Raw genomic sequence first — 15449 nt, 5'->3', positions numbered from 1 at the left:
GTATTTCTATGGCAACAAAAAAAATACTGAACGATTGTTAACAGTTTTACTTTAAGAAATGAAAAGGATTTTTTTTTTAATTATTTTGACTAAACAGTACAAGAAAATTAATGTTAACAAAATTTAAATTTAACACAACCAAATTATCTTTTATATGATTTCCTTAAATAAACAACTCAAGGAGATTTTGTTGCAAACTCCAGCAGCAGTCTTCCATCAAATGTAAGTCCCACCATCCCAGATAACACTACTCCATTGTCAGTTAAAATCCTCACTAACTTTTGTACTTAATCCAGGAAACCTGTGTAACAAAAATTTGAAACATTTGCTACTTTTGGCACATTTTTGACACTTTATTATGCCAAGTTTAATATGAAGTGGCGAAAGTGACGATTTTGGCTAACTAAAATTAAACCAACTAAAATTGCTAGTCCGACCTCCCAAAATGAATTCTTGCCGGTCATGGTTGACCAGTGGAAAAAAAATAATCAGAGAAAACAAGGTTTGACTAATAATAAAGATGTAATTTAGAAAATGCATATACTAATATTTCTTAAAATCGTTAGAATTTTAAAAAAGCATTCAAAATAGTTTTATTGTTTAGAATATGTTACTTTAATTTGCATTGTTAATGAACATTATTTATGATAAAGTAACTCAAAACTCCTGTCAGGAAAAAAAAGATCTTAATTGAAGACATAATGCTAACAATAGTTACCATTATGTCTTCAATTAAGATCTTTTTTTTTAAATGACTTGGCAACGTCAAACGAATAAAACATACTTGCAATACTATTGGCTAAAAACATACTCCAGGGAAATTTATGGTTCAACATTTTTTTTTTTTTTTTTTTTTTTTTTTAGATTATTCACCTCCCCAAGGCCCGAGGGGGGCCACTACAGTCGAGGAGGCTACTCATTTTTTTTGTGTTTTTTTTTTTTAGTTATTATTCGTGGTGCAACCCTCTCTCAACTCTTTAACTCCGAAACACAAACCTTGCCGAGCAAGGCCGCTGCGCGGAGAAACTAAGTTGAGCGCGGTACTTCCAGGGACATGGTGGGAGTCGAACTCCGAACCTCTCGCTTACAAAGCGAGCGCTCTTACCACTACACCACTACCGCATTTAATAACAGAACTATAATCTTTCATATATATATATGTGTGTGTGTATATATTTATACATATATATATATATATATATATATATATATATATATATATATATATATATATATATATATATATATATATATATATATATATACATACATACATACACACACACTTATATATATAATATATAGATATAATATATATATACACACACATATATATAATATATAGATATAATATCTAAAATAAATAAATAAATATGAATACGCACACACACACTGAAAAAACTAAAAAAACAGTAAAATAGATATGGATGTGTGACTAACGCAAAGATGACGTATTAAAAATAATCAGACTAGTAATATATTCAAACATCAATAAACTAAAATTTATAAAAAATGGTCTAAACTACGTATGTATATATTATTCATGGGCCGAATGATTTAAAATATCTTAAAGCAATGCTCTATTGAAATAGGTAGGTGTGGGTAACAATGGAAATATATCTACTAAATAGGGGTCATCTCTAATAATATGCCAATACTTCACAACAATGTTATTGATATCTCTCCTGATATCACAATAAGGAGTCACTATTGGTAATATATCTACATCTATATTTGTAGGGGGTTTATTAATTAGTTGATTTTGACTGATTGCAAGGCTTTAGTAAATTGCAAATTAATATCTTCCACTGCATAACCTCTTAACACAAAGATTTGCGCTAAAGCTAGCAGTTCTTTGGAAAGATTTTCCTGTTCTGATATAATTCTATTAAAGCATAGCGTTTGGCTGTATATGCTTTTCTTTAGTAAACTCATTAACTTCACTTATTTGGATTACTTTTATTTTAATTGAGGTAAAAATCTTTTTTTTCATAAATGATTGTAATATTAATACAAAAATAATTGATGTACTTAACTACGATCATTTTTTCTTTAAACTGTACTTGGTTTTGTTTTTTTAAATCTTCTTATTTATTTACTTGTAAGTTTTTGCTGCAAATCTCACAAGTTTTTGCCGCAAATCTCACAACTTTTTGCTGCATATTTCGTAAGTTTTTGCCAATAAATTGCAATAAATGATTAATTAATGAATTTAAAATTACTAATTGCACATTTGCACTTCTTTTCTATAATAAGATTTTAATGTTGTGAAGTTATTTCTTTAAAGCCGTTGACTTAAAATATTGAAGTTTTTATTTTATTACTATTTGAAATTGCTGTACATAATTAAGAACAATCCTTCCGACCTCCTACTTTTTTTTTTTTTTAATTTTTCTCTAAGTTTTTCCTTCTATTTTTGAAATCATTGCAATAAACAAATAATTTTTAAATAAGTTAGAAATTATCAATAATGTCTTTGCACATTTTTTTTTCTATCAAGAAATCAGGAGAAAACATATATTTAAAAATACATTGTTTGTTAAAACTTTGTTTAATGTAACATAAGTATTTGTTATAGTAGCATTTAACAAAACGATTTCTTTTATTATTAAGTATTTGGTTTAAATTTTTTAAATATTTAATTAAAGTTGTTAAGATAATTAAAAAATTTTTTAAAATTATATTACTTGGGTGTTATTAAGCTGCTTTTTTTAATTGATCAAAAATCTGTGCGCGTGAGAGTTTTAAACTATTTACATCAGCTGGTAATTTGAATGATATTTGAGTTCCCATTTAAAAAAATGCATTGATTTTATTTAAAGTTGTTTTAAAAGGAATATGAATTTGTTAATTTTCAAACATTAAGTTATTTTTGTAAAAATAAAATTTTGTAAAAATAAAAATAAAAATTCATGTTCCATTCAACATTCTGTTGAAAAAAATTTTTTTTTGTAAACAAAGCAAAGTTTGGAAAAAATTATGAATACCCTTTGTCTACCTCCCACCTAACATAAACAAAAAAATTTATAGCATATACTTTATAACTTTTTTATATGTACACAATATAACAATATAAATATATTATTGACTTGTAAATTATGTATTATATAATTTAATAAATAATAACAAGTCAATAATATAAATTGTACTTAAAAATATAACTTATAATATGTTGAGTTAGTTATTTAACCTTATTGACTTAAAGTTAATTGAAGAAGATACAAATTAATTGATACAAGTTGATTGAAAAATATAATGTAAAATAAAGAGAAATAAACTAAAAACTAAAAACTGCTAAAAATTATTTAGAGTGTAAAATAAAATTAAAGTGTTAAAACAGGTACCTATTCCATTTTTGGATAACAGATCAGCGGCATAGGCTTTTTGAACTTCAGGATCATTTGCCTCCTTCCATTCTTTAAATTTCTCACATGTAATTCCATCATGCTGAGGCAGCCACTAAATAAATAAAATATATTCTGGCATGGATTTTGAACCATTGTTCCTGTTATTATATGTCAAGTTCTCAAAAAATACTTTGTCTACAATAACCTTTAAAAAAGTTTTTTCCTTTAAAAATAGTATTGCCTCACACTGGAATACACTTTTGAACAAAAAACTCAACATAAAAGCTTAATCTTTGCACATAATTACAACAAGTTACATAGTTACAACAAAGTATCATTTTCTGTAACTACTAAAAGTATGCAAGCTAATTTGGTAGATAATATTGATATTTTCTTAAATTAAAATTTTTAATAATGTTTTTGCCAGATTTTAAAACACTACTGAGGCTTTGGCAGATATAAAAACACTACTGAGGCATACTGAGGCAGATATATAACACACTACTGAGGCATTTTTGAAAAGTAAAGCTGAAGTAGCACTGAAGAAGTTTGATTACTTCTTTAGTGCTACTTCAAAACTTCTATTGTGGACAATGTTACAACTAAAGAAATAAAAATTTTATTACTTCAGTGGCAAAAGAGTTCACAAAAGAATTACTCAAGCATAATGTAGTATCTTTCTATCAAAATTAAACTGTTAACAATAAAATTAAATTAATTTTCAATTAAAAATTATTATAAATAAATAAAAAGATAAAAAAATAAAAAAATTTAAAAACTAATTAAAAATAAAAAAAATAAAAAAGAAAACCTTCTCTTTGCACGAAAAACAGGTGTAATTTTGACATTTATTGCAGCGCATTTTATTATCTTCGTTTTCCCAGATATAGCCATAATTAGGACACTAATAAAAAAAAAGCAAAGGATAATTTGTTTACAAACTTAACAACTTATGAATACAACAATGATGGAATAATGGTGGAAGGCTTGGATGGTAAGGTGGTAGAATGGAAGGTAAAATAAATCTCATCTTTTTTTGCCTAATTTATTAATTAGTGCCTAATCACATCATATCTTGTGTACCCAGACACAAGATCTCTAGTGTAAACTGTACACTCCAGAAGATGGAATACACAATGTTTGTGAAACATATTCTAATGAATGCACAATGTTTGTGTAATTTTTTACAACAGTGACCGAATTAGTATCTGTTGAAAAACCACACACGATGTCATGATCCCTAGAAATGCTTTGTTGGGGGAATAGTTCTACTACTGATAGTCATTGAGATAAAAATCCTAAAATCTGATTACACCCAGGGTGCTACCCAGCCAATTGGCATTGCCTATACCACAGAATTCCCAATGAGTTTAAAATTCCTAAAATTCAGTTTGCAAAAATGCGATAAAAAATATATTCCTGGCTAACACGCTGACACCATATGCAATAGAAAATTTCAAATTTTGCATAAAAGCACAATAATCAACCTGAAATATATAAAAATTGTTGTAAAACTTGCTATCACTTTAATTTTCTACCAATAATAATTCTAATTTCTAATAATTTATAGATAATTTCTAATAATAATTAACAAAAGTTATTGTTAAATGTTTATTATAGAAACTGCTATAGAATACTTTATTTTTTTGGTTCTAGAAAAAAATATAAATCATTTATGTATTTTTTGTATGTATTTGCTTGTTCTGTAAAATAATAATTCAAGTCATATTGTTTATAACATAGCTATAACATTAGTCTGCTTTTTGTGCCTTCGTGAGAGTAAATGCTTATTAACTAGCTTTATGATTAAAATTGTTTAACAAATTTTGAAGCAACTGACTTTAATGACTTAAAGCAACCTAAATGAACCTAACTTGAAACGACTTTAAATTATTTCAAGTGTTCCAACTGGCACTTATGATTGCTACTGTTCCAACTTGTTGGAGGCTTCAAACAGGAGAAATTTAAAATAAGCCTTTTTTGACTACACAACCATAAAAGTTACAAGTTACCTGTTACAAGAGATTGCGTTTGTGATTATTTAATTAGCGCAACTATAGAAGTTTGCCCTGTTGCAAGAGATTTTGTTTGTGACTGTTTAATTTGCTCAGATGGCAAAGCAAAACTTTGAGTCAAACTAAAACTTATTTGAACAAAGATATTGTGAATGCTTTTCATAAGTTTGGAAGTGCTTTTCACACAACTGTTCAAAGTCTACCCTGGAAAAGAATTTAGCAAAAGTCATGTGACCCTGTGAGTCAAAAGACTCTATGACAGCTGAGAGAGTTGAAGCATCAGTAAATGATGCTGTAACTCACTCTGCTGAACCCAGTTCTTCCAGGTAATATTTTAGTAAGAAATTTAAAGTTCTTTCAGGTAACATTTTAATAAGAAAATGAAGATTTAATTTAATTTTTGAAGTTAATGTTTTTCAAAAATTATATGATTTCTCAAAGTATTTTCAAGGTTCTTCCTTAAGATTCTGGAGCTTTTCAATGAAGGACCACAACTGACAACTTTTATTTAAATCATTTTACTAGATTGTATACTTCCTATAAAGAGATAAGAATGAAATTAGAAAATTTTACTTAAGCATGTCAGAATTAAAGAAAATTGCTTTTTAATTTTGAATTAAAATTATTACTATAATAAATAATACTAAAATAATACTAAATTTTTAATATGCTTATCAGGTTGTACTTTAATGCAAAATTTAAAACTGGATTTTCTGCTAAAGACATTGTAACCAGATTTTTGTAGTTATATCCTAGTGACTTACATATAGTATTACTAGTAGTAATACTATATGAAACTGATACAATTCTCCAAACTGTATTTCTAACCAACCGTAATGCTAAGACTTTTTGTTTAATTTGGCTTTGCTAAGTCATTTAATTATTGTTAGCACTGTAAAGTCCTCATTTACAATCTTATTATTTTTCCTGACAACAGTTTTGTTTTCAGTTTTCATGCACATTTCAGCAACCATAACTAATATTATTGTTAACTTTTCAATAAAAATATAAATAATTTCTCCCATTGAAAATTTCCTGGTTTCATGACATCAAGGCTTTTATTTTTTTACAACAGTTGGGTACATTAAATACCAAATAGGAACATTAAATCTAAACTAATACTGAATTAGTGTAATTTAATTATTACTGAATTAATTTAATGAATTAAATTTTATTACAGAAATGTAATTAACATTACATAAAAAACAGAAGAAAAACAGAAAAAACATTAGATAAAATAAAAGATAGAAAAATGAAAGTGAATGAAATACTGTTAAATACTGCATTATAATCAGGCTTGGCCAGGAAGGTGTGCGATTTCAAGCCTTAATATGACCATGCAAATACTATTTGGTTTTGAAAACTTGATTACAGCTGGTAATATGTTTTGAAAACTTGTATAAATTTTAAAAATGCGCTGAAAAAATGATCTGAACTTAACTACCAAGAAGCTTAAATAAAAACTTATCATAAAAGAAGCAAATAAATAAAAAAAAATAACAAAAAATAAAATAAAAATAACTAAATAAAAACTTAACTAAAATAAATAATAAACTATAGTGATTAGTGATAATAATAAATAACTTTGAATCATTTATCTTTACTGATGTTTTTATAATAAAATATTATGCAAAACCATTTTGAAATAAAGAACAACATCTAAATATTCTTTAATAAATGTGCACATTTATTAAACAATTAATAAATGAGCACATTTATTAAACAATTAATAAATGAGCACATTTATTAAACAATTAATAAATGAGCACATTTATTAAACAATTAATAAATGTGCACATTATTAAACAGTTGTTAGCAAAAATCATTAGCAGTGATTTGTTATTTTATTTAAATGCGTTTGAATAATATAAAATAATTTAAACGGCTTTCAAAAAAGTTTTTCTTTTTTTTCTTCTCAACAAAATCTTTCTTTTTTTTTTTGATTGTTTTAACTTTAATGTGGTGGTGGTGTAGTGGTAGAGTGCTTGCTTTATAAGCGAGATGTTCCGAGTTCAATCCCCACCACGCCCCTGGTAGTACCGGGCTCAACATGTTTCACTGCGCAGCAGTCTTGTTTGTCAAGGTTTGTGTTTTGGTCTTGTCTGTAGTGGTCTTCTCAGAATTGGGGAGGTGAATAACCATTAAAAAAAAATATTTCTTATATAAAGTTTATTAAAGAAACAACCGTTGTTTAAAGTCGTTGCTAAAAAAATTCAAATTAATATTATTTTTAAATTACATTTACTATAAAAAACGTAAGTAAAGATAAATGTGACAAAGTTATTTATTTCCAATGTATTTAAAAACCATTTTTTTTAGTGCATTTGTTATAATTTATGGTTAAATCATCAAAACAAAATATTATTTGAAACCGCATAAAAAGGCTTGAAATCGCATGCCTTCCTGGCCAAGTCTGACTATAATGTAATTAACATTACATTAAACACTGAATAAAAAAGAAAAAGTTATACTTAATTTTTTTTAAAAGCATATTAGATATTGTAAAAGCATATTAGATCTTTTTTTTTCTCTAATTCTTAGGTTCTCCAACCACGCACCAATACGATTCACACTATCAATGAAGAAAACCTCTCCCAAGCTGTTATCAAGTTGTATTTCTCCAAACAGGACAAACACAAACCACCAGGTATTGAAGGATTTCATCCTTTCACCCTTTCAGAAGCTCGTTCAGCATTAGCACTACCTTTCAATTTGGTCTTCACAAAGTTTTTCATTACTGGAGATGTTCTTGCTTGCTGGAAGCAAGCCAATTTCACACCCATTTTTGTAAAAAAGGGTTGCAAGACAAAGCCAGCTAACTACCGCTCAATTTCTCTCACCTCTGTTCCATGCTTAGTTCGTAACTCCATGCTCAAGCATGACTGACCATAACCTGCTTAACAGTAACCAACACAGTTCAGATAGAATCATTCCTAAATGACTGCAGCCAAAGAGCCGTACAAGGTGAATATATTTCTAATTGGTTGGATGTCCTCAGTGGAGTTCCACAAGGTTCTGTAATAGAACCCCTTCTCTTTGCTATCTTCATAAATGATATGCCAAGCCTTACTCATCACTGCTGTAAACTCTTTGTCGACAATACGAAACTAATAGCTGTTATCAAAGACACCACTGACTACCAACTTCTCCAAAAGGACATCAATCACCTAGTTAAATGGGCCCACACATGGAGCATGAGTTTTAACAAGGAAAAGTGTAAGGCCATGTTCCTTGACGAGAGAGTTAACAGCCGCTTAAACACTGCATTTATTGACAATTTGCCTGGCTTGCATGTAATGTTTACCATAACTGACCGCCTAATACAGTTTTTCAAACTATGCCACGGTATTAACAAAGTTGAGCTTTGTAAACCTAAACTCACAGGCTCCAGAACTAAATGTGCAACGACCAGCCAACCGTCTCTGTGGTCAGCATCATTGTCTTCAGCATCAAACAGTAGAAAACTGTTTACAAAGAAAATTCTTTCTCTGTAATCGCATTGTATCCCCTGCTTGCAAATGCTTAAACATTAGCTATAAATTATATATTATTATTATTAATAAACTCCTTATGAGATCATAATAGAGGTTTTTTAAGGTTAAATCAACCAAAAAAATGACTTACAGACCATAATGTCTATGTTATGTCATAATTATGTCATGATTCTCATTGACTTACATGAGCACACCATCTAAATTTTGGATCGCTTAATAAATTAAAATCTCTTAATTTCTCTTGAAACAATGTATGACGTTCAGGTGCCAATTTATTTGTAGTTACAAAATGCTGAATCTAAAAAAAAAAAGGTAATAAAAAAAGAATCATGACATGGAAGATATTAAAATATATAAAACACATAAAAATAAATATAATACATAAAAGAGAAAAATAAATGCATATTTACAATTCTAAAAATTATATAACTTGTTTTTCAAATTTCTTTTGAACTAACAGATTTATTATTTAATTCATGGTGCATATGAGTTCAATAATAAAAATCATAGTAATAGATAAAATCATAGATTTGTTTCAATATTTATAATTTATTTGTTTTTATAATTAATTTGTTATAATTTATTTAATGGTATAATAATTTTAAATCATTATAAATTCATTAACAAATCAATTTAAAAAAACTTTTTAAATTTTTTTTTCAACATCTTTACTTTCAACGAGGCTACAAGCAACCACTTTTAGAGTTGCAAGTTACTGGAAGAAGGTTCAAGGGAAAAATCTAGAAGATAAGAACTTTTGGAGCACTTAGGAACAGTCACAATAAAAGGATGAAACTTAATAAAATGACGAGTAACATGAGAATAAATTTTAGTAGATGACACAAGAGACGCTAACTCTTTAGAGCAGTGCCCATTATAGTATTTATAGAAAAGACAAAGAGAAACAACATTACGACAATGTAATAATGGTTGGAGGTTGGTTGCAAGAGCAGGTACAACTATGTTTACAATGCATTTTTGCACCTTGTCTTAAAGAGAAAGGGTATCATTGGAAGATCTGCCCCATATACGGCAACAGTATTCTATACAAAGACGAATTCGAGATTTATAGAGATGAAAAACAGAATCTTGAGTAAGAAAGTGGCGAGCACAATAAAGAGATGCAACCTTAGCAGATGCTAAATTTGCAATGGATTTGATATATGGTTTCCAAGAAAGATCGGAAGTAAGAGTTAATCCTAGAAGACGAAGGGTAGATGATTCATTTAGTACAATACCGCTCATAAATAAAGGAAGTATTAGATGATTGCAATAATGATTAGCTAAAAAAATTGAGTTTTATCTGAGTTCACCAGCCTTATGGAGCCCTATGCTGTAGCAGAAGTGAGATCCTTTTCAAGCTCAAATTCCCCCTAGAGAGTATTAGCATCATTGGAAACAATGCCACCTTAGATGTGAGAATTTCTGGGAGATCATTAAGATCATTAAAAAAAAAAATAGGGCCAAAGAACCTTAAGGAACCCCTGAAATTACAGGATATAAAGAAGAGTGCTGTCCATCGAGGACAATTTTTATATTATGATTGGCAAGGAAGGATTCAATAATCTTAAAGATGTTGCCTGATACATCATAAAAGGAAAGCCTATGGAGAAGACCAGCATGCCAAACTTTATCAAAATGTCAAGAGAAATAGTAATAACCTCTCCACATTTATTTAATACATGATGAAACCTATCAGCTAATACCATTAACAAATCAGCAGTAAAACGAGAAGAATGAAATCCATATTGATAATCAGAAAGTTAGTTATTAGATTCAAGAATAGATATAAGTGTTTGTTAACTAAAGACTAAAAACCTTGCTTATGATAGTAAAAAAACTAATGGGACGGTAGTTAGACAAGTCAGATTGCTCTTCAGAATTTTTGAAAATAGGGATTTTCAAAAATTCTGAAGAGCAAAAAGTGAAAACAGATGTTGTTTTCACTTGTTGCACTTGTTAAATAGTTTTGAAAGTATAAGATGATAGCTCCAGAGAACATTTCTGCAAGACTACAACAGATATGTTGTTTGGACCACAAGCTGTAGAAAAGTCTAAGCAGGAAATCACTTTAGATACAGAAGCTGGAGTGATACGAAAGCCAGGCAATGGACTAACCTGTTTGTCAGCTATATCAGGTAGAAACTGACTAGTGGAATCAAGAAATAATATTGATGAGAAGTTCATTTTTGACTTTAGGTGAGGTGACAAAATCTGAACCATACAAGAGAGGTGAAATAACAGATTTGCTCTTGTTATAGATACTGATAAAGATTCTCCAGAAGTCACAAGGGCCTAATTTTTGAGGTCAAATACAAGATTTTGTGACCTGAAAAGCTTTGATGTTAGACAAAACCTTTTTACATTGGTTTGCAGTTGTAAACAGGCATATGTTTTCTAGAAAATTTTTTTGCAGATAGATATGAAAGTAATGGGTACAATTGGAAATTGCAGCAGCACAATGAAAGGAAAACCACGGAGAAGAGTGAGGCAAGACTTAGAATCCTTGAGAGGGAATAAAAAATTTAAGGTCATAAGTAATTATCATAATTTTATCAATATAAAATGTAAATAAATATTGTTGCATATAATATTGTATTTGTCATGTTTGTATATAAAAACATGAATGGGTATTGGAGCATCCACAAGAATTTTGAATATTTCTTTATATTCACATTATATTAATCTTGTATTTTTTAAAATAAAATTAAGAAACTGACTTTGTATTTTTTTAAATAGAAGTGAGAAACTGACCTTGTATTTTTTTAAATAAAAGTAAGAAACTGACACCTTGTATCTTTTTAAAAGTAAGTAACTGACCTGATTATCTAAATTTGTGAAATACTCTAATTTATGTGCAGCTTCCTCGGTGGGTAACTGACAGTTTGCGCAAACCAAATGACGTATATGATTTTGAGTGATAGTCAAATCCAAATATATAATGTAGCAATTATAACAATATTGACATTGGCAATGTAGATTTGTTGTAAGCTAAAAAGTATTTAACAAAAAAAATATCCAACTTAAAATATATAACTTGTTTATTTTAAAAGCATAAAATCAACAAGTAAAAAAGTAACTTTTTATAAAGTTTTTAAATGACTTGAGTTTTTCAAGTCTGTTTTTTTAAAAATTAATAATATCAGAAACTCTATAATAACATTAAAAAAAGAGAAAACTCAGAAACGCTATAATAACATTAAAAAATTTTTTTTTAACATCTTGCATAAATTTTTTTTTTTTTTAATTGAACACTGTAATCATAAACGTACTGTTAAATTTTTAACTTTTAAGTATAATAATTTAAAGTTTATAATTTTAATAATTTAATTTATATTTTAAGTTTTCATATATTTTTCATACAGTGATAGGCTAAAAAAATGAAATTGATATTTTATAAAACAACAAACAACACAAGATTTCATACAAATGTATAAACGGTATCATGACATGTTGAAAATAACTTAGCATTCATATTAAACAAATTTTACAGGTTCTTCATTAAATATTCGTGGTAACAAACATCATTTACTCATAAAAAATTTTAAATTTGAATTGTGAAGGTTTTTTACAAATATAAAAGTCAAATTCTGAAACAAATTATCAATTGAAACAATAGAAGTTAAAAATCTCAACTTATTTAAATATAAATTTTTAAGTTATGTTCATAAAAAATTTAACATGGTGTCTTTTAAAATCTCAATAGTATTGTATATTATCGTGTATATTACAGAATTGTACATTAATATTATTCCTCCAGTTAGTGCTTAATGCGTTTAGTTAGAATTGTTAAAATGAATGTATAGGCTAAAATAGAATCTTCTAACGTGTAATTGGCTATATATGAAAAGTCTAATTTAATGCGCTTAGTTATAATGATTGCGATTTATTCTCTTGGGCAGTTTATTAACATCAAACTTAACTGTTTTAACATAAACAAATCAGGTAACAGGTATATATAACTTAAAATTATTATTTTACTATGTTTATATTTGTATATTTATATTATATATATGTATATAATATATATGTTTTCATACATATATAGTATATATTTTTTTAGTTTATCAGATTTATAGACTTTCTTACTGTGCTGTTGTTATTTTGGAAATAGCACGAAAATATAAATAATATAAAATAGTTATTTGCTAACATGTAATTACGTGTTAGCTTACATAAGTTTGTATATATAAACTTATGTAATTATTATAAACATAAAATAAATTGTTGAATTTGATCTAAAATATTTAATCTTTTTTATTACCTTAGATCATAATATATAGGCTGCTTCATTTTTTTTTGAAACAACATTGTGCATTGTAGTCTGCATTCTTTGTTAAATTAAAAATAATCAATGTTATTAATTATTGTTCATTTCATAATCAGTTTATATATATATATATATATATATATATATAAGAATGCAGACTTATATATATATATATATAAGAATGCAGACTACAATGCACAATGTTGTTTCAAAAAAAAATGAAGCAGCCTATATATTATGATCTAAGGTAATAAAAAAGATTAAATATTTTAGATCAAATTCAACAATTTATTTTATGTTTATAATAATTACATAAGTTTATATATACAAACTTATGTAAGCTAACACGTAATTACATGTTAGCAAATAACTATTTTATATTATTTATATTTTCGTGCTATTTCCAAAATAACAACAGCACAGTAAGAAAGTCTATAAATCTGATAAACTAAAAAAATATATACTATATATGTATGAAAACATATATATTATATACATATATATAATATAAATATACAAATATAAACATAGTAAAATAATAATTTTAAGTTATATATACCTGTTTCCTGATTTGTTTATGTTAAAACAGTTAAGTTTGATGTATATATAAATATATATATAATATAAATATAAATATATATATATATATATATACATATATATATATATATATATATATATATATATATATACATATATACATATATATATATATATATATATATATATATATCTATATATATATATATATATATATATATATATATATATATATAAATAGTATATAGTATAGTGTATATATATATATTTTTTGTCATACAAATTTGTAAATAAACTTATAAAAAGATATGGATTTCAATAAATCTTAAACTAAAATATAATAATTTTTTAAATTATATATATATATATATATATATATATATATATATATATATATATATATATATATATATATATATATATATATATATATATATATATATATAATTATTTAAAAAAAAAATCAATAATTACGAATTTCTTTCTATCTAAATTTATTTTTTAAGAGAAATTTTTGCTGGACTGTTGTGACCGGCATCTTCAGTTTAAAAGTTTTATTTATATCATATTTTACATTATATTTTATGTAATATTTTACTTTATACTAAATTATATTTTATACATAATGGGCGAGTACTCAGTGGGCATTGTAGAAGTTTGGCAGCAGGTTACAGAATGATGTTAACTGCTCTTGTTAAAAATTTATTAGCACCTCATTTTGTTAAAATTTATTAGTACCTCAAACATCTTCTTTTATTTGTGATTACTTGAATCTACAGATTCAAGCAGTAACAAATACATAAGAATGCTTCCAATACTCATGAGTTTTATTAAGCATACTCTCGAGTCCTTAATACAAAGAAGGAGGGAGGAGGGGGGCAATAGTGTGTGTGTGTGGGGGGGGGGGAAAGAGATTTAGTCAAGATCTAATAACAGGGGGGGGGGGGGGTTATGGTTATAAAAGAGTCAAGAAAGATTATATCATGTGAAGAAGTGGTTTTTAAAGCATTAAGAATAATTGTATCACATGATGAAATGGTTATAAAAGAGTTAAGAGATAACAAAAAATTAGAAGCAATATTAACATCAAGAAATCCAATTTACAAATGAACAACCACACAGAGGGTCTACCTTATTAAATGTTATTGTAAAATAGGAAAAAAAACAGAACAATCTGCATTAGCCACACACAAGAGACATCGTGTACAACAAATTAAATTTTGGACATCATTTTTGGCGCGCTTATGTCAGAAGAAGATGAAACCATCCTATTGATATAAAATAGAACTGCCATTCTAAAAGTAAAATGTAAACAAAAAAAAACAAAAAACTTTTTATTAGAATTGTAGGATTTTGTTAAACTTTATTTGTTTTTGATTGATTATTATCCTTTGTTTTTTTTATCTTGGGTATACTCTTTGGTGCTTAATACAAGAAATGGTGGGAATAAACAGAGGAGGGGAAGGGGGTATATATAAACATCCTCTCCCCGTTTATCAAGCACCTAAGAGTATGATAAAATATGTCAATGTTTTTAACTTAAGAATAGTTACTATTATATATACTGAGTATAAATTTAATTTAAATTAGTCTCTCATGATATAATTTCGTTGTACATTTTTTAATTTTTGAAAAAAAAGATTTTTTTTTAATTTTTTCTTAAAAATTTTTTTGAAAGAAAAGAAAAATGAAAGACAAAAAACCAAAGCTAAAAGAATAAAACATTCGAAAGTTGAATTAATTGAAAAGAACTAAAATAAAATATAAAAATTGCTGCTTTTAA

The 15449-nt window shown here is 26.7% G+C and overlaps 1 protein-coding gene across 1 annotated transcript in view; it reads right to left on the bottom strand.

The window, feature by feature from the left end:
* The window catches only part of LOC136092468 (uncharacterized), a 129179-nt gene that overhangs the window by 37677 nt on the left and 76053 nt on the right, over positions 1–15449 (bottom strand). Inside the window, exons 9-12 of the mRNA XM_065820743.1 lie at positions 11677–11847; positions 9041–9154; positions 4159–4251; positions 3345–3459 (exon numbers count right to left, since the gene is read on the bottom strand). Coding sequence (XP_065676815.1) covers positions 3345–3459; positions 4159–4251; positions 9041–9154; positions 11677–11847 — 493 coding nt within the window. The remainder of the gene's footprint in view (positions 1–3344; positions 3460–4158; positions 4252–9040; positions 9155–11676; positions 11848–15449) is intronic.

This window comes from Hydra vulgaris, chromosome 15, assembly GCF_038396675.1.
Source record: "Hydra vulgaris chromosome 15, alternate assembly HydraT2T_AEP".
NCBI lineage: Eukaryota > Metazoa > Cnidaria > Hydrozoa > Anthoathecata > Hydridae > Hydra > Hydra vulgaris.
Note: the sequence above shows the minus strand (reverse complement) of the source record. Positions and strands in the feature narration are given on the sequence as shown.